This window comes from Empidonax traillii, unplaced genomic scaffold, assembly GCF_003031625.1.
Source record: "Empidonax traillii isolate 1590-97213 ecotype Southwest subspecies unplaced genomic scaffold, ASM303162v1 scaffold2:size4533513, whole genome shotgun sequence".
NCBI classification, from domain to species: domain Eukaryota; kingdom Metazoa; phylum Chordata; class Aves; order Passeriformes; family Tyrannidae; genus Empidonax; species Empidonax traillii.
Genome location: NW_020955195.1, coordinates 1824564 through 1847173, shown reverse-complemented (window position 1 = coordinate 1847173; position 22610 = coordinate 1824564). Strand labels below are relative to the sequence as shown.

The 22610-nt window shown below is 42.2% G+C and overlaps 1 protein-coding gene across 1 annotated transcript in view; it reads left to right on the top strand.

Annotated features, from left to right (window-relative positions):
- The first annotated feature begins 17908 nt into the window (after nt 1-17908).
- The window catches only part of CHSY3 (chondroitin sulfate synthase 3), a 134407-nt gene continuing 129705 nt past the window's right edge, over nt 17909-22610 (top strand). Inside the window, exons 1-2 of the mRNA XM_027894413.1 lie at nt 17909-18702; nt 20166-20449. Coding sequence (XP_027750214.1) covers nt 17988-18702; nt 20166-20449 — 999 coding nt within the window. The 5' untranslated portion in view covers nt 17909-17987. The remainder of the gene's footprint in view (nt 18703-20165; nt 20450-22610) is intronic.

Genomic DNA, 22610 nt, shown 5'->3' with positions numbered 1-22610 from the left:
AGCTCTAATATCTTTCTTATAATATAAAAAATTATATAATGGCCAGTCTTCGCGAACGAAGAACCAGGGAAGGTCTTTCCACCTTCCAGCCTGCGCATTGGATTTTTTAGGTGAGACACAGTGTGCGCGGAACTGAGCCCACCCTTTAATCCTGAGGTTCATCTGCCGGGGCCAAGCGAGCTTGGACGGTGGCAGCGAGGTCCTCAGGACGTAGATGGATTGCCTTACAGGGCTAGCGAGCTCCATCTGCCCGGGGAGTGGCCCTGACCAGGAATCGAACCCGGGCCTCGGCAGTGCCCAAAGCTGCACACAATATTGCAGGTGAGGCCGCCCCAGGTCAGAGCAGAGCGGGACAATCCCCCCCCTCGACTGACTGTGGATTCTTTGCCTGATGCCTCCAGGACAGGGTTGGCCCTTCTGGCTGCCAGGGCACTGCTGGTTCATTTTTAACTTGCCCTTGACCAGGACCCCCAGGTCCCTTTCTGCAGGCTGAGGGAAACTTTGACTTCAATAAGACTTAAGCATGTGCTTAAAGATAAGAAAGTAGTCAATGACAAGAAAGTAGTCAAATTTGCATCAGGAAAGAAACAAATCTGGGTGTAGGTTTAAAATTTTTATTCCAATGGTAATCAGCTCAAGTAGCATCAAAGTCTCCTATTTAAGTCAGTACAAAATTACATACAACACCAAGTGTATATGTCAATATCTTACTAGCACCTATTGCGTAGGACAAGGGTATAACTGTGGTAGAATACTACCTTTTGCTCAGAAAACTGGCATTTGCAGTGACACATAGCAGGAATTTACTCTCACAAACTGCACATCGGCAACCTGGAAGTAAGAGTACTTGTTCATGCAGATTCTTCCCACTTACAATTGCACTGGCAGATACTGTATTTCACAACTTTAGATTTTAGAAAAAATAACTTTTTTCTCTCCAGTAAATAAGGATTAATTTTCAAAACTGCCCAAGAAGCTTTTTTAATGACTTCTAGTTACTCTCCCAAATCACTAGAGCATCTCAGAAGATTCTGTTGAGGAAATTCTCAGCTTTCCTCTTTCTTTGCTGTATTTTTCCCATCCTAAAAGTGTCCAGAAATATGCAACTGAGTTCTCATATTATCTGATTTTGGCCTGTAAAGGTGCTGAAAACAAACTCCTGGCACTCCAACAAGCACAATTTGGGAAAATTGTAGTTACCACTCCCCTTCAGTTAAGTACAGAGCTGACCTATGGAAAGGATCTTGCAGGGCTTGTTGCTTTTGCAGGGTACATGTTTTAAGTTTCCATCTTAATTTTTTCTTCTGTCAATGCACTCATTACATAAGACAAGATCTGTAACAGAAAAACAAGAGGGGAAGAGACGTTTTTGAGTTTTCCATGAGTAAAGTTACTTCGGTCACATCAGGATTTGAAAAAGAAAGATGCAGTTATGAATTGTGAATTGTCACACTTTACAAACTACTCTAGGTAGGGCAGAAGTTACTTGTTCAGTCATGATATTCCCCTGTGTGAGTGCTGAATGAATAACTATAATAGCTGGACCTGTGTGGATGCTGAATATCTCTGCTATCTATCACTGAAAGGTCAGGAAGGTCTGCCACAAACTCCTCTACCCAAGAAGACTGTCTTACTGATTAGCTCAGAGATGTTTTCAAGCAGATCAAACTACCATATCCTCTCCAAGGATCATGGTTATGCTCCTGTAAACTGAATAACTCACTGAAACACAAATTTATGGGGAATCTAGTCAGATGAACTAAGCATCAGACAGCCATCCAGCACAATAAATGTGACGCTTCTGTCAGCTATTTTCTCATGTGATTTTACTGGTTAGACAACGTATCCAGATTTAAAAAGCTAGAACAGCTGTAACACAAGGTGGATCATCTCTCTATGGCACAAGATACACTTTAAAAGTATCCAGCACCCAGTATTTTTTGAGAATTACACTTTCTGTTTTAACAACAGCACTTCCTCCTATATGGGTTCCTTCATTAAAAAATGCCTTTTGTACGGCCTAATTGTTTTTGTTTGGTTTGTTTGAATTTGTTTGTTTGTTTGTTTTAGGATTTCCTAGAAAGCTTCACCTCGTGGACAAAGAAGGATACAAATCCAGGGACCTTCTGTGGATTCACAGTTCTGCTGTGGCCTCACCTATACAGCCATAACCTAATTATTTGCGTTCTGGAGGAATGCATTAATGAATGCAGGAAAGACTCTTATGTCTGTGAGCTCCTGCTTATATTGAAGGGCCTTCTCTGTTCCAGCTCTTCCCAAAACATCAGTTCAGGCTCAAGCCACTGCAACATCCAGACTCAAATATCTGGATTCATGGGTTGGAACACGGCATGGGCTATGATTCAATTCATTCCTCAGCAAGCTGGTGGCACTGAAAACCCAGAGCTGTAAGTCGAGTTTGACAGGCCTGTGCCCATTTATAGTCCATTGGTTGGAAGGAGAAAACAGAACAGCAGCAGAAAAAAACAAGCTTCTTCATTAATTTCTTGTCTGTAAGTTTATGAATCTAAATCTATAGAAGATTTAACTTGCAAGATTTGGGATTTATGGGATCATTCTCCCCTCCCCTCTCTCCTCTCCCTTCCTCTCCAAATACAAGCACATTCCAGGGAGATTTCTGCTGGAGGACAGATGTAGTTCAAGTCTGAATTGAGGTGGGGTCTGAGTGAACATACACTTTAGGTAAACAGCTTTTGACCAGACCTCTCTAGACAGTGATTTCTTCCTTTTGCAGCTGCTTTTCAGTAGATTTCTCCCAGGAAGCAACCAGTCTGGTCAGTGGTGGTGGTGCTGACCATTACACACTGAATCCAAAAGTCAGCACATTCAGTTATGAATTACGTATTGTTAAGGGTTCTTTTTTCCTCACCAGACCTAATTTATATCATCTGGTTTTGGAAAAAAATGCTGGACACTCTGATATATTATGTTCTATTAAAGCAACCCAGCAACAAAAATTCTGTACACAGTTGTATTTTCAGTGAATTACTGAAACCAGTTGGCAGGTAGATTTTAGGTTGAGAGAGGGGAATAGTTAATTCATAGCAGCATGACATGCTATATCATTTTCATGAGAACACACAGATCCTAAGTTGGTGTGTGTTATTTTTTACACCCATATATTTAGCCTCACAGACAACCCAGCACATGAACCAGCCTTCCTGCAGAGGGCTTGTTTCCCTCTGGGGTTTCCTCTGTGCTGATTGTGCCCTTTTTGGACATTCTCCAAAAGGCCACTCTCAGATTAGAAATCAATTTGCTGCAGCTGGTGCAGTAAATTGAAACTATTGTAGCTGTAAAGTGGGTTCATCTGTGGGAATTCACGTTCCCTGTGGTAAGGGTAGCCTTGTTGGAGGAAGTAGAGTAGAGGTAAGGTAGAAGGAAGAAAGTTTTATGACAGCATAGTTATTGCTCAACACATAGGACAAATCTGCTGGGTATCAGGCTTATTTGTTTCAGATTTGGTAGGCTGCTGGTTTTAATACCTCTGAGTGGTGTGCCAGTTTGGCCTTTAAAGCTTCTTCTCTCTAGGCACAGCTTAATACTGAAAACACACATATAAGTGTGCACACTGAAGCGGTATTTTTAATTCCACTGTTTGAGTCTCTCTTCTAAATAACTCAGCACTTCCTCAGAAAGGAAATGAATAAAGTTAGTGACAATAACACAGAATGGTTTTGTTGTGGGAGATGTTTGTTCAAAATCTGATTTCTCATTTTCACACTCTAGGGCTTTTTTGTGTGTTCTTTTTTTTTTTTTTTTTTTTTTTTTTTTTTTTTTTTTTTTTTTTTTTTTTTTTTTTTTTTTTTTTTTTTTTTTTTTTTGAACTGCATGATAGCATTTTGAAACTGCTTTGGATATAAGACAATCTTGATAGAGAAGCTGCAAGTGAATAACATTCTGTGTGTGACTAGCTCTGTTAGTGGTATATTGCTAAGGGAAAGACTTGCCTTATAAAAGTAGCTGTTAGACTAAAACAAGCACAGGACCTTCAATCTTTAAATTTGCATTAGTTCTCTTTCTGTTTAATGAGCAAGGCCATAAAGGTTGTCTCAGCTCATTGAGATGTGAGCTGAACCAATATTAGTAAACTGGTATGTGGGTAATTTACAATAGTCAGGGGCCAAAAGTGATTTTCTTTTTTTTAATGTTTGTTTTTTAAGATTAACACTGAACTTCAGAGCCATTTGTGTTAGGTATGTGGGGGAAAAATTCAAGTAAGGAATCAGGAAGCTCTATTTTGTTTGAAATGGTCTGTATTGCTCTAAAGGTCTGACAGTTTATTGCATCTTTGTCATGACCCATAAACACTTCTGAGATGGCTGCAGTATTAAGTTACCATATAGCACAGCTTACAGAGACAATTTAAAAATAAAATAATGAGAAATGGAATGGGAAAACTCCAAATTTGTTAAGATTGAGATAAGGATAAACAGGCAGCTATGACAGTAAATCAGGCTTTATTCCTGGTTGAAATGTGACACAGAAAGTATACTTAGGACAAGAATAAATCCTGGGCAAGGCATTTAGAATTGAGTGAGCTAAATCAACAGTAGCTTTGGCATTGTACATGTGGGTAAAAATATTAAACATTAGAAGTAATTAGGTCGGAAGTATAAGATTATGCAAAGCTCGAAGCTAGAGTAAAATGGGCTCTCCTAGCAAGCGGAATAGAGATACTGTTTGCAGCCTGGAAGCCAGTGCGTTAAATTGGCAAGTTGTCAAATCCCGAGGCAGTGGAAAACAAATGAGTAAAACCTAGGATTTACAGCAGTAACATTGTGTGGAAACAAATGTTGCAGTACACTGCAAACTGCCCAGGGAGAGATGAATTTGCTACGGACCTAAATGCATGTCTGGCCTTGAGGTGAGAAACTGGTTTCTTTGGGTGTTTTTTTTTGATAAAGAAAAATAAAGGTATTTGATGGTAGGATCTATATAGTGATGCCCATCGAATTTCACCTTACTGACTCCATTTAATGGTATGTGCCTTAGTCACATACTTTCCCCAGTGCTGTGTCCAAACCCCTATGACAAGCAGGGACTCAGTGACCTTGTTCTCAGAAGGCAACTCTACCACCGCCAGAAAACCCTCTTCCATTCTGAAATCCCCTTCCATTATGATATATTATTCCCTGTGCCCCTCAGATTGGACAGAACAGTTGTGATGACGGGACAGTTTGATGCTGCCAACATGCCTGGCCTTCATCTCTCTGCATCCTGGCAGTGGGAAATTATGATTGACTTTTCCATTTGTCTGACAGCTTTGACATTTCTTGGGCGCTTAGTCATGAACACCTCTGGCTCTAGGCACACTGTTCATTTTCACTGCATTTTAAGCTTTTTTTAATTTTTATTTGTTTTGGTTTTGGGGGTTTGTTTTAGAGGTCATTTTTTTTTCATTTAGGATGACTGACTTATTCAATCACATAACTGTTTTGTCCAGTAGCAGATTAAAGGACAAGCTTTGCCTTCATTTCCATGCAGAACAAGTATCTGGACTCTTACCTAGGTGAAGGTGCATTTTCCAAAGAAGTTCATTCATACATATGTATATGTCTACACTTAGGTATGTGAATGTATGAATACATATGAATGTATGATACAGAGACACTTGTGTGTGTGTGTATACATTTGAAAGAAACATTTGGCCCTGTGAAGCTGTTGCCTTCTAAAAAGAGCAGGTCAAGTGCTTTTTTTCTGACATCTAAAGCAAAAAGCTCCAGTGCCAAGAACAGTTTTACCCAAGCAGTTCTTAAACAATATTTATGGTATACCAAGATGGACAAGACACACAGCATAGTACTGGTGAAACAGGCAGCATTAGTCCCTTGTTACTTATCACCAGGTAATGCTATTACTCCTTCTTTGGGGAAGGCTGGTTACCAAATAGCAAGGGAAAACAACTGGAGTGCCAGCTGGGGACTATTGCACGATTTCAGTTTGCTGAATTGCGTGATTTTCAGTCTGTAAAGCTGAATTTCTCATGAAGCTGAGAGTTGGAGCTGCCGAGGGCACACAGGGGTGAGGGCACCCTGCCTGTCAGACAGACAGCTCAAACAAGGAGCTGGACACTACAACAGCTCAGCAGGCTGTACTGGCTGCCTGGGGAGTGTGGCAGCCCTGAAGCTGGGGGAAACCAGGCAGGCAGTGTTGGTCATCTCTGCTGGCTCCCACTGAAACTTCCAGTGCCATCAGTTCACTCCAGAGATGGCATACTGTCTCTTATACAACAAAAAAGGATACCCTCCTCACTTTCTCACCTGTAAATATTTTAACATGTTATGACTGGAGGCTGAATGCTTGCTGAAAATAAAACTTCTTTTTGCTGTCATTAATCCATTTTGCCTTTGTTATTCAGCATGGTGATGTGGACCATAAAGGTGAGAAACAGAGTAAACTTACCATAAGAAAATTATCTGTGGTTCTGTGAATTATTAGGAGGTACTTAGTTTTCAAAATCATTTTCAAATGTGCCTGGCACAGAAACACTGCCTAAATTACCACCATGCCCTTCTGACCAAAAAAAGCAGTAGCTGTTTTTTTATCATAAAATAATTTTATCGTATTTCTCCTTACGCTCTGCAAAGAGATGAGTAGTTATGACTCATCTTGCACATATAATTTCATGCATGTGGTAAAGCTAAAGCAAAAAAATTAATTGCTATCCCTTCCAGACAAAAAAAAAGTGAAGAAAGTTCCCAGTAATTCAACATTATGTTCATAAACAAGGAGTTTGTTCTATTTCAATTATAATGGAAGAATATGCACAAAACCTAGGCATTTCTATTTTTTTTTTTTTTTTAAGCAAGTAGTGCAGACTTTTTTGCTTTACAGCCTGGTTCTGTCTTCTAACTCCTCCTGCTTTGGAGTTTCAGATGAAAAGGAAAGGAAGAAAAAAAAAAAAAGAAAAAAAATAGAGTGAAGAATATACAAATTGGTTTTATAAGGTAATCAACCATGACTGCTATGCATTATAATTGCAGGGTTGGGGTCTAATTTACAAACACTTATTTTCTTTCAGAGAACATTGACACACCAAACAAGTCATTAAGATTACTTATAAAAATACTTTTTTGATGATGTAGTGTAAATTTGCTTTCTACTCAGTGTAATTTCTCCACCTACAGTTAGAATTCTCAGATGATAATTCATGCTAAAACAGAAGTGAAGTCTTCAGCAAACCACTATTCCCCTGATGAAAATACTGGCATCAAACCAGGGAACGTATGTGTGATTACTGTGGTAATATATAGTTCCTTAAAGTTTCTTAAATACTGAAGGTTTGATGTTTTTATTGGTGGTAGAAATAACAGAAGAACCAGGAAGAAGAATGTAGTCCCTAATTTTAGAGAGCTGATTTGTAATTTTATCTCTCCACTCTTTATATTGAAAAATTCACCAAAGAACCCCCCTCAACAAAGTATCTTAACTTTGTTACTGTAAATTTAACTTTTCTTTCGGTATGAAAAGATATGAGGCTGTTAGAGAGTATCCAAAGGAGGCAACGAGGACGGTGAAGGGCCTTGAGGGGAAGATGTATGAGAAGTGGCTGAGGTCACTTGGTGTGTTCAGCTGGAGAAGAGGAGACTGAGGGGAGACCTCAGTGCAGTTACAACCTCCTTGTGAGGGGAAGAGGAGGGGCAGGCACTGATCTCTGCTCTGGGGTGACCAGAGGCGGGACCTGAGGGAATGGCCTGAAGTTGTGCCAGGGCAGGTTTAGGTTAAAAACAGGTTCTTCTCCCAAAGGGTGGTTGGGCACTGAACAGGCTGCCCAGGGCAGTGGGCACAGCACCAAACCTGACAGTTCTAGAAGCATTTGGATGATACTCTCAGACACAGGGTGTGACCCTTGGGGTGTTCTGCGCAGGACAAGGAGTTGCACTTAATCCTGGTGGGTCCCTTCCAACTGTGGACATTTTGGGACCTGTTTTTGTCGTCAAAACCAAATTGAGATGGGCCAAGCATAGACTCCTCTGCTCAGGAGAGCCCCATATCCGGAGAACTTTCCGCTTTCAGATCTTGTTATGCTTTTACATAATGAGAAACTGGATTTGCTTCAGGTAGTTCTCCCTGGAAGTCATAGTTAGGCAAATGGATCAGTTTTTAAAAACTGAAGTTTAAACTTTAAAGCAGTTTAACACTGGTCCTGTTTTGTTCTCTTAGAACCTCACCAAACTTGCTATTCTGACTTCAAGCTGCAACCCAGTTCTCCAAGCATCCTAAACTGAAGTTTTGCAGTTTAAAACTACCTTAGCCACACTTAAATTTCTTAAAGGTTCTCTCTGGTACCTTCCTTCCTTACTCTATGAATCCTGAATCCTTATGTCTTTGGTGCTGACACAGTTTGTGTTATCAATCAGTTCGTAAGTAGCTTCCTCAGTTAAAACTGATGAAAAATATAAGTATGATGGTGTTTTAAAGAAAAGACAGATTTAATGAGGGGTTTTTTTTGAGTTTTTAATTTATTTAAAACCAATGAGTTTTTAATTTACTCTCTGGCCTACTCAGCATCATTGCTCTTCTGATATGTACTTTCTGTGTGCCTACAGAAGAAGATCTTATTACCCCGATACCTGCTTTTATCTTGCACTGTTTTTGTCCCTGAATGCTTTAGGACATTTTCATCCTTGTCTTCAGTAGTTTTGCTTATTTTTTACTTTAGACACTTTACTTTACTTGAAGGCAACTAAAAATACAATTAAGTCAGGTTGCTCAGTTATTGCACTTATTAGTTGGTGCACTGGAAATGCAGCAACAAGAATTTCTTTTTCTCATCCCCAGCATTGTTTCTTTGAGGAACCACTTCTTTTCTCCCTGGGAATCCCAAGGGATTTTTACATGACAGTGCTTCAGCTTATTCATGCCTGCCCTTTTTGTGATGTATCACTCTGCTGAAGCTGATGCTAGTGGTGGGCTCTCTTCTAAGAATATGCCCCCATGCTAATTTCAGCTGTATTGAAAAGAAAGCTTTGAAAAGGAGACCCTTTTCCTTGTGTAGGATCTGTCAGCTAGTGTTTAAGCATAAAGCAGCATGCTGAGTACTCTTCGATGTGAAGGCTTTTAAATAAAACCCTGAAAACAGAAGAGATGAATCATGGAGTGTGTTGAAGGTGATAATATGACTCTTTCTTTCCCCTGTCCTAGGATTAAAAGAGTGAAGCTAAATAAATGGAAGAAAATGGCAAATTTTAAATCTTCAATAAAATGAGCAATTTCTTGCCTGGCCTTGCAAGTGGCAGATAAGGAGTGCTTTGACTTTCCTCTGCTCGGGAAATCAAACCTTGGGAAAAGACAAGAGTATGAGAAGAGTTCAGATCTGAACCTTTATGTCAGAATAAGGAGGTTGATCTCTAATATCAACTGTTTTAACATGTTAATCACCTCTCTTACCGTAAGAGAAGCTAAATGCTGCATATGATGGGGTGTGGTTAATTGGATATTGTTTTACATTGCACTTGATGCTAATAGCTGAAGTCTTTTTAGAATACTTTTAAGAGAAAATAATTTGTTAGCTAAAAAATATAAGTTCCAGTCATAAAATTCCTAATGGTGATTACTTGAATAAAATGAGACAGAAAAAATGATGGTGGGTAAGCTTTGATGGCCGTTGAAGTCAGTCTTACTAGTCCAGCCAAAACTAGCAGTGCAACCCCTCCTGCAGGACTCTGCAAGGTTGTTGCTTTTGGGTGGTCAGATGGTATTCCTCTGTATCACTCCTGTAGTGTCTTTTTCCTGCCATCTGGAAAAGTCTACAAGGCGGAAGTGGCGGAATATACTATCTGAGGAATTTCTAGGTGGCTGGTGTGTGAATCAAGGGGAATCAACATTTATCCTTCTTGCTCCAGGGCAATTTTTGCGCCTTTGTCCATGGAGTATCCAGCAGATCTTTGCAGGCCCCTTTTAGTACAGGTGCCACATCTACCCTAGCAGCTTGGAGGCACAAGATACCACATGGCATATAAATGTGTTCCCTAGCATAAATGAAATGAAAATTCATCAGGATCAGCCTACTGTCATAAACCTTGCATCTTCCAGCCTGGAAGGATGGGTTCCCATGCAGGACAGAAGACTGACTAACTAGACTGTCTTTGAAATTCAAAGCCTTTTTGCTTTAACTCTTTAACCTGCTTTAACCTTCTTTTTGCTTTAAGGTTTTGCATAGGTACAGTTCCTGGAAACAGCCATAGATGATACTAAAGAAAGTGACACAGATTAGCTTATTTTATCATCATAGGAATTCATCCATATTTGTCTTACGTTCATCTGAAATTTCAGGTAACTCATGAGAAGATATCTCTTTGAAACTTGCGGCATGAGACTGTAAATCTGTAAACTTTATGCACTCTCACCTCAAGGTCACAAGCTAAACTGATGAACTGTTCTGAGTCCTGGGTATTTTCCACAGTTTGTTACATGCTGGTGCTCATCAGTGCTTATTGGCAGTTCCCCAATAAGCAAACTTACACAAGTAGCGATGTAATCAGTATGATTTTGCAAAGAAAATTTGCCAGGCCAGTATAGCTAAACAGTGTTATTAAAAATCATGATGTATTTCATATGATGTCTTTTCAAAATAGAGTAACTGTTTCCTTGTAGACACTTGTTGAATCGATTTCATGATTGATATTTCATGCACATATTTTTATTCACAGAAACATCATGCCTTTTAAATAAAAAGGGGGTTTTTAATTGTTTTAAACGTGGCAGTTTTAAAATTCTTGAATGTATTCATAAAAAGATAAAATATGCAATCTAATTTTTTTGTTAGAAAATTCCTTACGCTTCTTAGAATATTTGTTTGTTTGGGTTTTCCCCTCAAGTATCTCTGAACAAGACACTTTGTATAAAGTGATTACTATTCTTTGACAAAAATACAATTATTTTGGAAAAGTCTTCTGCTATCCAGAGCTGTCCATCTTCACACAATGTATTCCCAGTACATACAGCGGGAAACGACAGGTAAAACATAACGTTTTCAAAACTGTATTAGAATTTTCAGCAAATAAATCAGAAAGTGACCACAGAAGCAGCTTCTTTAAAAGTATTTTTCTGATAAAATGTATGAAATAAACCCGTGTAATAATAGCTTGGTCCCAAAGGTATCGTATGATGGTTTGAATTATGATGAAATGCTGCCAGCGACCATCAGACTGCAACCATGGTGTTGTTTCACAAGGTGGCACAGCTACTCCTCATATTGGGTGTGTGTACTTTTCCTCAGCCAGTATCTAATCAGCCTCCCAGTGTGGCTGTAAAAGAGCCAACCTCTATTCAAAGGAAGGAAGCATAAGGAAGGTCTTAAGCACAAGCAAATTTTCGGGCCCAGTCCAAGGCTTATTGAAATCAATAAGGAGCTTTCCAGTGTCTTCGATGGGACTTTAATAGTTTATCCATGGTGTGCCTAAACTCTCCTGACAGGCTTTCTAATCCTGTGAGTGATTAGCTGCAGCAGACAACATATTAAACTTCTCAGGAAAAATAAGCTCATAATTCTTAGCTCTCATCTGGCTTTTTGGAAATCTTAGTATGGTTACTAATATACTCAGCTAATAATAAGAACTAGAAGCAGGCACATCTGAAATACTACCAAATTCAATGGGACTGCTTCTAAGTAAATTCTAAAAAAAGAATACTGACAGACTGAAAAAGTGGATTCTAATTAAAATCCTTTATATTTTTCTCTCTCAATTTTACAGTACAATTCTTTATATTCTTAATTCAAACTTTGAAAATTCATCTCTGGGTTCAGGAGGGAAAACTGACATAATACAGAAATGAAATTTTTTTTCCCTAGTTTAACATAACAATTGCCAAACAAGGTTATTGCAATTTTTAATGAAGATGATGAGTCTTTTAAGTATCATTATTTGTCCTTCAAACACAAATTTCAAGTTGCAGATTAGAATGATATTCTATTAGGTGACTTTGATGCCAAGTCTGAGTAAAAGTCATATTTGAGTAAAATTCATAGCAAGTTTGGGAATAAAAAGTTCAGTTTGTTATCAGCATGTTTATATCTTTTTCAACAGTTCTTTAATAAAAAGGATTGCATAAATACATGAAATCAACATGCTAGGATCAGACTTCTGGCCTCACTGTTCTGTGTTTTTTATTTTTCCTTTTAAAATGTCACACGGTTCAGTGACACTAAATGTTGGAGGATGGGACCTGTGTATGTTTATTATCACTTTTGTTTTGGTTGATTCACAATGAAAGATAATTATTCAGTTCTTCCTCTGGGAGAGCTGCTCATCTTTGTAGACATCCTACTGTTTGTTTTCTACAGTTTTCTTCCAAGTGGATTTTTTTTTAATTAGTTTAAATTTTTATTTACTCTGACAGATTTCTCTTTTCAAATGGCTTGAACAACCTTCAGAGTTGGCCCTCCGCCTTCACAAAACAACCCAGCAAAGTATATGTCACATGGCCTCCTTGTGTAGGTTAACCTGTAGTGCACAGAGGATATGTCCATTGTTATTAGAAATTAACTTTCTATTTTACCTTCTTTTGTTTCCAAGAGGGAAAAAAAAAAAAAAAAAAAAAAAAAGACTTCTTGTGGCCACCTTGATCAAATTACGGTGTTACCCTTGGTACTACAACAATTAGTAAAAGCTATGAAAACAAAAAATTTTTCAGTCTTATGACCATATCTGATCTTCCTCCATACAGGCTGTTCTCAGAGTACATTGAGAACTAAATGTTTCTGCTGAAGTCTTTGAAAGAGGTATTTTCTGTCATGCTCCTTACAATAGTGGCTATCTCATTACCACAATTGATGCTCGTGGCTTTTTTCTGTCCTAAGTGCATATGGAGATGTAAGACATTGCTGACATTCTTTTAAGTGGCAGAAATTGCTTTGCTTAATCCTTGTGTTTGCCACAAGTAGGCAAAAAAGCGTGACAAAAATGTCAAGACAAACTCATTTAAGCCACTTGAGACTATGTCCTCCATACAAGTCCATGGCTTTTGTAGCACCTGAGGAGGAAGAGAGTAAACACTGCTGTCCATCACATAGGACCTCTTAATGTATGCCATACAGAGCTATGTATGGATGTCTCCTATTCATAAAAGAGAGTGATTTAGCCTCATTTATTTGTATTCCAAAATGAGAGGGAAAATAACCTCAAAATACAGACGAGAAAAACAGTTTGAAAGAAGAGCGAAATAAAGCAGGTTAAATGAAATTTACATATAAATTGCCAATGTAAACTTTAGTGTAATAATTTTTCGTAAATAATGGAGCAAGTGTTAAATCTGAAAGGATTTTCCTAAGCACTGTTTCGTAGCCCAGCCTATCTCATATAGTATTTCAATTTGGTTTTAATCCAAAAACAAATTACAGGAATATGGAGTTCCACGTTTTGTTTTGTTTTTTTTTTTTTTTTTCCCCACAGATAAAAGATGATTTTGGTAACAGTTGATGTTTCAAAATCACCTTGAACCTAAAATTCGAGTTACTGATGGATTTTCAGAACTATGTGTAATTCTACAAGACATAAAGGTTTTATTTTCAGTAATGCCTGTGGCAGTTCACTGATCTCAGTCTAGAACAGGATCAAGTCCATGAGCATCAGAAATGGCTGTGTGGACAGTAGTGAAGGAGCAAGATACTGCAGTTGACCTCCTGCTGCACTATCTGTCATTTCTCTGCAAGGAAATGGTGGTAAGACTGTAAGTGTGTGAACGTGAGGGAATATACACAAGGAGCTGATCTCTCTTGAAAGGAAGGGCTATACTTATCCAAGATCTAGCTGGGCCCCATGCCCAGTAAAATCAACAGAAAGGGCTTCAATAACATTCATTTGAGGGCTAACGGATCGGTCAAGTACTTACCTTCAAAAAAAAAACCTGTGCCTGGAAATGCTAATGGCTGTAGGCATATGTTGGAATAACACAGGCACAGTGTAAAAATATCAAAATCAGCCATAAGCACTGGGGAGTTTTAGAATACTAAAAAAAAAAAAGTAAATAAAGACAATAAAACTCTTTCTTAGTCAAAATGCCACTAATGCATATGATTACCCAGGTGTATCAATGAATAAACATTTGGTTACAAAAATTTTAAGAGACAGTTGTCAGTTACAACTACTGCTCTGTAAGTGATGTGTATATGCCTCCATAATAAAACCGAATGCTCAAGTGGGATTTCTTAGAGTTTCCAAAAGTTTGCTCTACAACGACAGCAGAAATGTCTTTATCTTTTGCAGGTGGCTGTGCTAGGTGAGATGTGAGTCATTTTTGTGTCGTGGGCACATTATTGTCTTTCACTTAAAGCCAAAAGCTATACATTTTATTTACTATAACACACCTAAAAGGGAGCTATTCAAACTTATTCATGGTGATATTTTGAAGAACAAAAGTGAGAAAGCAGTGAAAGAAGTTTTGGGTTGGCTTCAAAGACCACTGCAAATTTTTCATATTTGTCTGGTAGCAATAGCTCCAGTCCTTACAATAATTAATATTCCAGTCTTAAGTTTCCCTTTTCTTGCATCAAGCAGGTCTATTTGTCACCACTTTTCTAAGGCTTTTTTTTTTTTTTTTTTTTTTGAAAATGACAGTCATTGCAATTATTCTTTCCTAACTTCCTAACAGAGCTTGGGTTGACTGTATTGGCTGCTACAACATAAACTGAAGCCATCTGTAAAACTAGTTTTGAAATTAACACGATATGTTACCAAGATAGTCTTAAAACCTCCCCAAAAATTAGATATCTGATTATTTTTTCATCTCTGAAGTTATCTAGCCTGTCCTTAATACCTCAAAATCTAAACAAAACCCACTAATTACATGTTAAAGTTCATTTCAGTCTGCCTTGGTGGAACCATGCATCATTTGATTGTTTGTAGCAACACATGTATAAAACAAACACATATGGAAAGCTGAGACACTCACCATACCAACAGTCCTAAGTAAATGGTCTCTTAGCAGGAATGACACTAAGCTGCTTTATCAAGAAATAGTGTAATAGTTATTGACCTTTGATACATGTACCTATTTTTATGTATATATTTAATCTTACTATCCTGTAAAGCTCTCTTTGGAGCAAAACAACACAATTAACAGTCAGGAGTTCTATTTTGAGCAACAGCTCAAATGCAATTGAAGCAATAAATTTTTCTTCACGATCATGCTTCAGTTTTTTGACACATTGCAAGTTTTAGCAGCTGGTTACAAATATGCAAAGAAATCCTACTACTCTAGCAGACTTGTTATTTTATGTGGGATATCTGAGGCTGAATGAAATTTGGAACCAGAGTATAGTTCAGTGAGCTCCTTTCTGACTGTGGAATTCAAGTGGGTGTTTTTTTTTTCCTGTTCAGCTCTAATGCGCTCCTGGGCTATGTGTGTTTCAGCTGATCAACTTACACTGTTAAAATGACATTTCTTCACATGACTGACACAGGACATGGGACCAGCAGGATGTAAGACTATGCCCAAAGATAGGCTCACAACTTGCTCTTAGCCTTACTTAACGTGAAGCTAGTTTTAGTCAGTGCTTCCCACCTATGGCCATTGTGAAGAGATTGTGAGTGGTGTTTTAGATTCCTACGATGTTTCAGAAGCCCTTTACATGATCTGGAAAGGCATTCTGAACACAGGTACAGGACTGTTATTATCAGCCACTAGGTGCCACCGTTGCTCCTATAAAAGTGGCCCTCTCCATATCTTTGTTAAACCCCACAAACCTTCAACTGATTCCCCCATGGTGTATCAAAATAGTGGTATAGCACTGAACTAAAAATATAAATGTAGATTCACACCTTATACTCAATTCCTTCACAAACTATTTTGGCACTCACAAGACCTTAAGGTCCATTTTCATCTTGGAAGTGTGCAAAAGGGCTTTATGGTCACCTCTCATGGGTCTGCCTGCTATTTCTGTGACAAAAATAAGAGCTGTTGGACCTGAGGAGTTGGTACAGTTGACACCGACTTGAGTAATTTCAGTATATGCATAAGCAGTGGAAGTGGCTTAGTGTCATACATTGCACCTCTGCAACCCCACAGCAGTAAGATGTCTGAAAATTTAGGACACCATTATGATGGGGCTGTGTAGGTCTAGAGGAGCCCTTACTACTGGAGATGGTACTGCACATGACTCACAAGTGCCCATCAATTCCCAGCTGTTTGCAAGGAGCTGGGGGGAAGGGCTGGGAGATGGCATTTTTAAACGCAAGGCTCATATGGAAAACTGAAACACTTGTAATACTGATAATTCCCAATGCCATTGTAAAGGCTTTCTGCAGGACATCCTTCCAACTTGTCTGTTGGTAGCTTGGTAAAGACAGACCCAGGATCTGCTATCGTGTTGCTCACAGAACATCTCAGGTGGTGGTTATATCCCTAGACACAATGCTTGGATTGTTGTTTTAGTGGTGACAGCTGGAGCAAATACCTAGTGCCTTACTGTTTGGTGGCATAAGTTTGCCAGCCTGTGTGCACATGGAGAGGAAATTAATGATGGACTGCTTTGGAAAAGATGTTCAGCCCTGGGGAAGGCACAGGGTATGTTTACTGAGGCTGATACTTCCACATCCCAAAATCCTGAAAAGCACACATAATCCTCACTGAATGTGGTGGAGTCACATGGAAAAACTGCAAATTGCTTCAGCTTCTTCCGAGTTAAAGACTATGTAGAGTAGATTTTCTTTGTTAGGTGAGCAAAGTGATATCTTTTTCCAAAAGCACTTGAAATTTTCCTCTCACTATTCCCATACTTTTGCTAACATCACACAAAAGCAGCCTCCATACTTCAGCTCTCACCTTGACATATGTGTCTGACAATTGATAAAGTCGTACGAAGTGACCCACAGTGCCACAGACTTAGTTATAAAAATGAGTGGTTTTGCTGAAAAACTGTTCAATATACACTACTGGATCTTCTGCTGCTTGGATGTATTTCAGTGAAACAACAAATGGATGCAATGAGCAGTTTATGGTTTTCTCATGGATGTCCATGGAGATGGGCATCTTGCACAATTAAATATGGAATGCATATAAATATGGAGGATAGGCAGGCAACCGTAAACTTAAAAATTAAAGCTGTCCCTATAGGCACAGTGTCCTGGTCACTTAATTCCTGCCGTCGGTCATCCCAGGCTGTGGGCAACGCCAGAACCCTGAGGTCGGGAATCCACGCCGCAGGGAAAGGCGCTCTTCGCTGGGGAGTTGTTAAATGTCCGGGGCTGAAAGCAGAGGCCAGAGTGAGGGCAGAGGAAACGGCTTCCCGACACGGCACCCCGGACCTGCCTCGCACGACCACCCCTCTGGAGAAGAGCGCCGGGCGCGACGGTCCGGCCCGTGGCCCCCCTCGGGTGATGAGCCCGCAGATGAGCCCCCGGCGGGAGGGGGACACACCAGGGCATCCAGAGCACGGCAGACACAGGGACACCCCCACCCCACCCCACCGCCCCGCCCCGGCCCCAGCAAGCGGAGGGGTCGCGGGCAGGCGGCGGGGCCGGGCCGGGGGCCGAGGCCGCGGCGCGGGGGGATCCGAGAACGGCATCTAAAAAAAAAAAAAAAATAAAATAAAAAAAAAAATCGTTTCCTTCCGGAGCGGCGGCGGCGGCCGCCACTTCCCCGGCGCGGCTCGGGCACCGGCGGCGCCCTCCGGGGTGAGGCGCTCGGCAGCCGCGGAGGAAGGCGGCGGGCGCGGAGCTGGGGCCGGGGAGCCGTGCGGCGGGGGCCGAGCCGTGGGAGGGGCGGGGAGGGACCAGGCGCCGCGGGGACGAGGTGCCAGCGGAGCGGAGGCGCCGCCGCCGCTCCTCTCGCTCCGCCGCCCTCCCGCCCGCAGAAGTTTTGAGTGGGGAGCAGAGCAGCCGCCCGGGCCGCCGCGGCGGGGCAGGGCAGGGAGCTGCGGGCAGGAGGCGCCGCGCCCGGGGCCGCCGCGGGACGGGGGTCGCCTCCAAGCGGGACGCCGGCGGCGGCAGCGGCGGCGCTGCGGGAGCCGCCCCGCCCGCGACATGGCAGCGCGATCCCGGAGACCCTGGCTGAGCGTGGTGCTGGGGCTGGTGCTGGGCTTCACCGCCGCTTCCTGGCTGATCGCCCCGCGAGTGGCCGAGCTCAGCGAGAAGAAGCGGCGCGGCGCCAGCCTCTGCTCCTTCCACGGCCGGGCGGCGGGGCCGGGGGCAGCGCGGGGCGCGGCGGCAGCGGGAGGGCAGCAGGCGCCGCCGGAGGCAGCGGCGGTGCTGGGAGGCACGAGTTTCAGGAGCAGCCCCTGGGAGCTGCCGCCGGCGGCGGCGGAGGGCACGGTGTCCAGCCCCGCCGCCGGCGGGGAAGGGGAGCCGGAGGAGGAGGAGGAAGGCGGCGAGAAGCGGAGCGGCCGACCTGGCGGCAGCCACAACGGGAGCGGGGACTGGGGGGCCGCCCCGGGCTGCGCCAAGCCCCGCAACTTCCTCTACGTGGGGGTGATGACGGCCCAGAAGTACCTGGGCAGCCGGGCGGTGGCGGCGCAGCGGACGTGGGCGCCCTCGGTGCCGGGCCGCGTGGAGTTCTTCTCCAGCCAGGGCTCCGCCGCGCCCCCCGGGATGCCCCCGCTGCCCGTCGTCGCCCTGCCCGGCGTGGACGACTCTTACCCGCCGCAGAAGAAGTCCTTCATGATGATCAAGTACATGCACGACCACTACCTGGACAAGTACGAGTGGTTCATGCGGGCGGACGACGACGTCTACATTAAAGGTGACCGGGGCGCGCCCCGCCGGCGGGAGGCAGGGGAGCGGTGTCTGGGAGCCCGGCGGGGTCCCGTGGTGGGTGGAGGGGAGAGTCGCTTCACATCTGGGGCGGTGAGCGCATGGGGTATCTCGACCTGCCCCCGCCCCGGCGGCGTTTGATTCCAGCCGCAGCGTGCGGGCCATGTAGAGCCGCCCCGTCGCTGCGGTTCCCGAGGGAAACCCCGACGTGCGGAGGCCGCGACGCGTTGGAGAGCGGCGGGTTCGACCGCGCCGGGCACGGCGAGCGGTGCTTTGGGTGGGCGTGGGGTCCGGCTGCTGCTGCCGTCGCGGCCGCGACCGCAGGGTGTTTGTCTGTCGGTCCCTCCCCGTCCCGGCTCCCCCGGCGGGGTCGGTGCGGGACTCCTCGGGAGCGGTGCTGCTGCCACCCGCCTGCCCCTACCCTGGGCTCAGCGAACGCGGGCACTGCGTGAAGCTGCTGTTCAGTGCGGGGTGCGACGCCGGACAGCACCATCCCTGCTCCCTGCGAGTTCCATAGCACCGTTAGGACACGATGCTCTGCAGCTTCCTCTTTGGTCTGCGCCTGTTGCTGTGCCGTTATTCGTGTCGCGTCCCGCGCTCGGGAAAGAGAAGCTGAAGTTGTAAGGGTAAATAAACCCAGGTTGTCAGCTTGGTTGCTTGCACTGTGTTAAGTTCGCAGAAGGTACCTGTACCCTTCCCAGTTTGTCACTTGATTTTGAGTCACTTAATATGCTTGCTCATCTGCTGTCTCTCACCTGTCAAATACTGGCACATGTACACTCGTATATGTGTATCTATATTCAGTTGCAGATGTAAAGTTGTCAGTATTTTGTTTGGGCTCATGTCGAAGTTGTAATGAACCTACCTTTAGCTGGTTACGGGGTACCAAGTTAAACCTATCCAGAAACTTTCCATTTCAAGTAAACATGAAATCAAAATTTCTTAAAAGAACTAGGCAAGGGGTTTGAAGGAAAAGAGTGTAAACATTGTAGCACTGGAAATAATTTGAAAGGGACCTGAGCTTTACTTTTTTTTTCTGGAGAATTAGTCTGTAATTAAACATCTTTTGCTTGGTTAATTTAGATTTGCTCTACTTCCCCAGCCTGGAACCATACTGTCCAAATTATCTGACTTTGGAGACAGTTTTAAACTAGCAAGTGAGTGCCTTCCATCAGTATTGGTTGAATAGAGCAAACTTTACTGGTTAATTTTGATCATATTCTGGCTTTTGGCTGAAGGAAAATGTAATTGTAATGTTAATTAAAAAAAAAAACAAAACCAAAAAAGGTAAGCTTGTCCAAGGATATTTTCAATTAGGTGTAGGATTCTACTTTAGTAGAGATTTCCTATGACAGTCTCACGTACCGGTTATGTTTTTGGAAAAGGTTGAACTACATGAAAAGAGATGGCTGGCAGAGAAGTCAGAGAAATAACAGTAATCTTTTTTTTCAGGTGAAAAATTGGAGGAGTTTCTTCGCTCACTGAACAGCAGTAAACCTCTGTATTTGGGACAGACTGGTCTGGGTAATATTGAAGAACTCGGAAAACTTGGGCTGGAGCCCGGAGAGAATTTCTGCATGGGAGGGCCGGGAATGATCTTCAGCCGGGAGGTTCTCAGGAGGATGGTGCCACATATAGGTGAATGCCTTCGAGAAATGTACACTACTCACGAGGACGTGGAGGTGGGCAGGTGTGTCCGAAGGTTTGGAGGAACTCAGTGCGTTTGGTCGTATGAGGTAAGTGACGGTGGAAATTGCAGTGTGCTGTTTGTTGACGGAGTTTTACGTCTTGCGATGTAAGTGGCTGTATCCACAGTCTCTTTCCACCAAAACTAAGTTTTAATGCACGCATCGGAATGTGAACTGCAGGCTGTGAGGGGAAAAAAAAAAAAAAAGAAGAGAGGAAAATATTCACAGCATGTTGCTGTAAGCATATTTATTTCTACTTGTGTCTTTCGGTTTTCATTGGTGACAATTATTGCAGCCGTGTCTAAGCATTGGTATGCTGTAAGTTGCTAGAGCATTACCTTGAGAGTTTTTACACATAACCCTCCACAGGGAGCTGCTGTATTTGATGTGTGCTGTTCAGGTTGGATCTTTCTAAGAACCTGGGTTTGGATAAACACGTGGCATATCTGTTTGTTCTGCATCACAGTCTCTTAAAATGTATCCTCATTACTCAGATGTATTTTAGTGGAGTTCATTATTGGCAGAAGTAGAAACAAGGGTTGTTTGGTTGGGGTTTTTTGTGCAGAAATGAAATTTGTTGCGCTGCCTGTGTCTATTTTACAACTTTAATAGTGTTTTTCCTAGTACAAAAGTGTAGAGCAGTGTTAAAATGTATTAAGGACGTATGCAGTACAACAAATTTTCCTCTGCTGAAGTAATTTTAGGAACAAATTACTTCATTCAGTAGTAGCATTTTCTGAAGTCATAATGATGTGTTGCAGTACCCAAAAACTTTATTTGCGATGCCATAACTAGAATTCAGACCTGTTTCTCTGAAAATACTGTGATTACTGGCAAGACTATCTTTGTAGATAAAAACAGACTAAGCGTACAACTGCCAGAAGGTGTAAAGGGTTATAGCTAATATGATGAATATGATTTTAGTTATTTTGACCAGTTCTTTAATATTAATATATGCTTGCCCTTGTGGCACTCCCTCATTAAGGAGGAAAAAATCATTTAAATGGGCCACAGTAAGAGGTTATGTGCTATTTGATGACAAAAAGACAGGAAAAATGATTAATTTTGTAGATTAGCGTTTTTCTCAGTGTCCCAGGGAAAAGGTGGCCATTTAAAAATGGGTTTGGTAGGCTACAATGTATGTATGTATGTAAATGAAAATGAGTACTAGATAGTTCGTATCAATTAGGTAGAAATTTTAAGGGGGGGGGGGGGAAATCTTCTCCTTAAGAATGTAAAGGTGTTTTTAGCAACTGTTTCGATATGTGTTGTAAATGCCCATGTGAAATAATACACCCACTGCACTGGTAGAGCAGGGAAGGCATTTATGGTGCTGATGGAAGTTGATGTAGGTCCTTAATAAGACATCCAAACTGCATGCTACACTGGCAGCTTAATCCTACACTCAGATGTGTTTGGGCTACATCTGCACAAAGGTATTTTCCCGTCCTCGTGGGCACACGGTTGGCAGAATTATGATTCAGTTGTGTCTTGGAAGGGGGTTTGGTTTGGTTCTGCGTCTCTGGTTTGTCTGCTTGGTGAGAAGTCTGGAGAGGGGAAGAAAACTGATAACAGATAGCATTACCACCATGGATGTAATTTCTTTCGATGCTGAATGTCAGGAATTGTTGGCTCCAGGTATGGAGCTTAATGGGGATGGAGCAAAAAAAATACAGTTTTGGAGACTGATCTGTATGACTGCCCAGAAGCTCAGATTTTTGTGGTAGGATTGGGGCCTGAAAACAAACTTTTTGAAAAAAAACATGTTTTTATGGGATCTGGAGTGGAGTGGCACCAGTCCTGTCTGTCAGTTGCCCTTGAAGGACCTAGGTGTAGGTAATAAAGAATGGAAGAAGAAAAAAAAAGTGTTGGGCATTGCAATAGCACGTACTCGTTTCTGACCAGTATTTCTGTCTGATTCTGAAGAATCTTTTTTGCCAGTACAGAAGCTGCTCCAGAAAATGCAGATGATTAAGACAAAGCTGCTTAGGATGTTATCCCAACGTTAAATCTACATGAAAAGGAAGGAGTGAAATAGGATGTCTGGAGAGAGAAGCTGCAGTTATGCTTTGGCATAGTTTGTGCTCTGCAGCAGTATAATACTGCACCTGAGCAGATCCACGTGTTGCAGATTGTTAGATTAGGTGGTGGCAAGGGTGAATTTTTTTTTTTTTTTTTTTTTTTTTTTTTTTTTTTTTTTTTTTTTTTT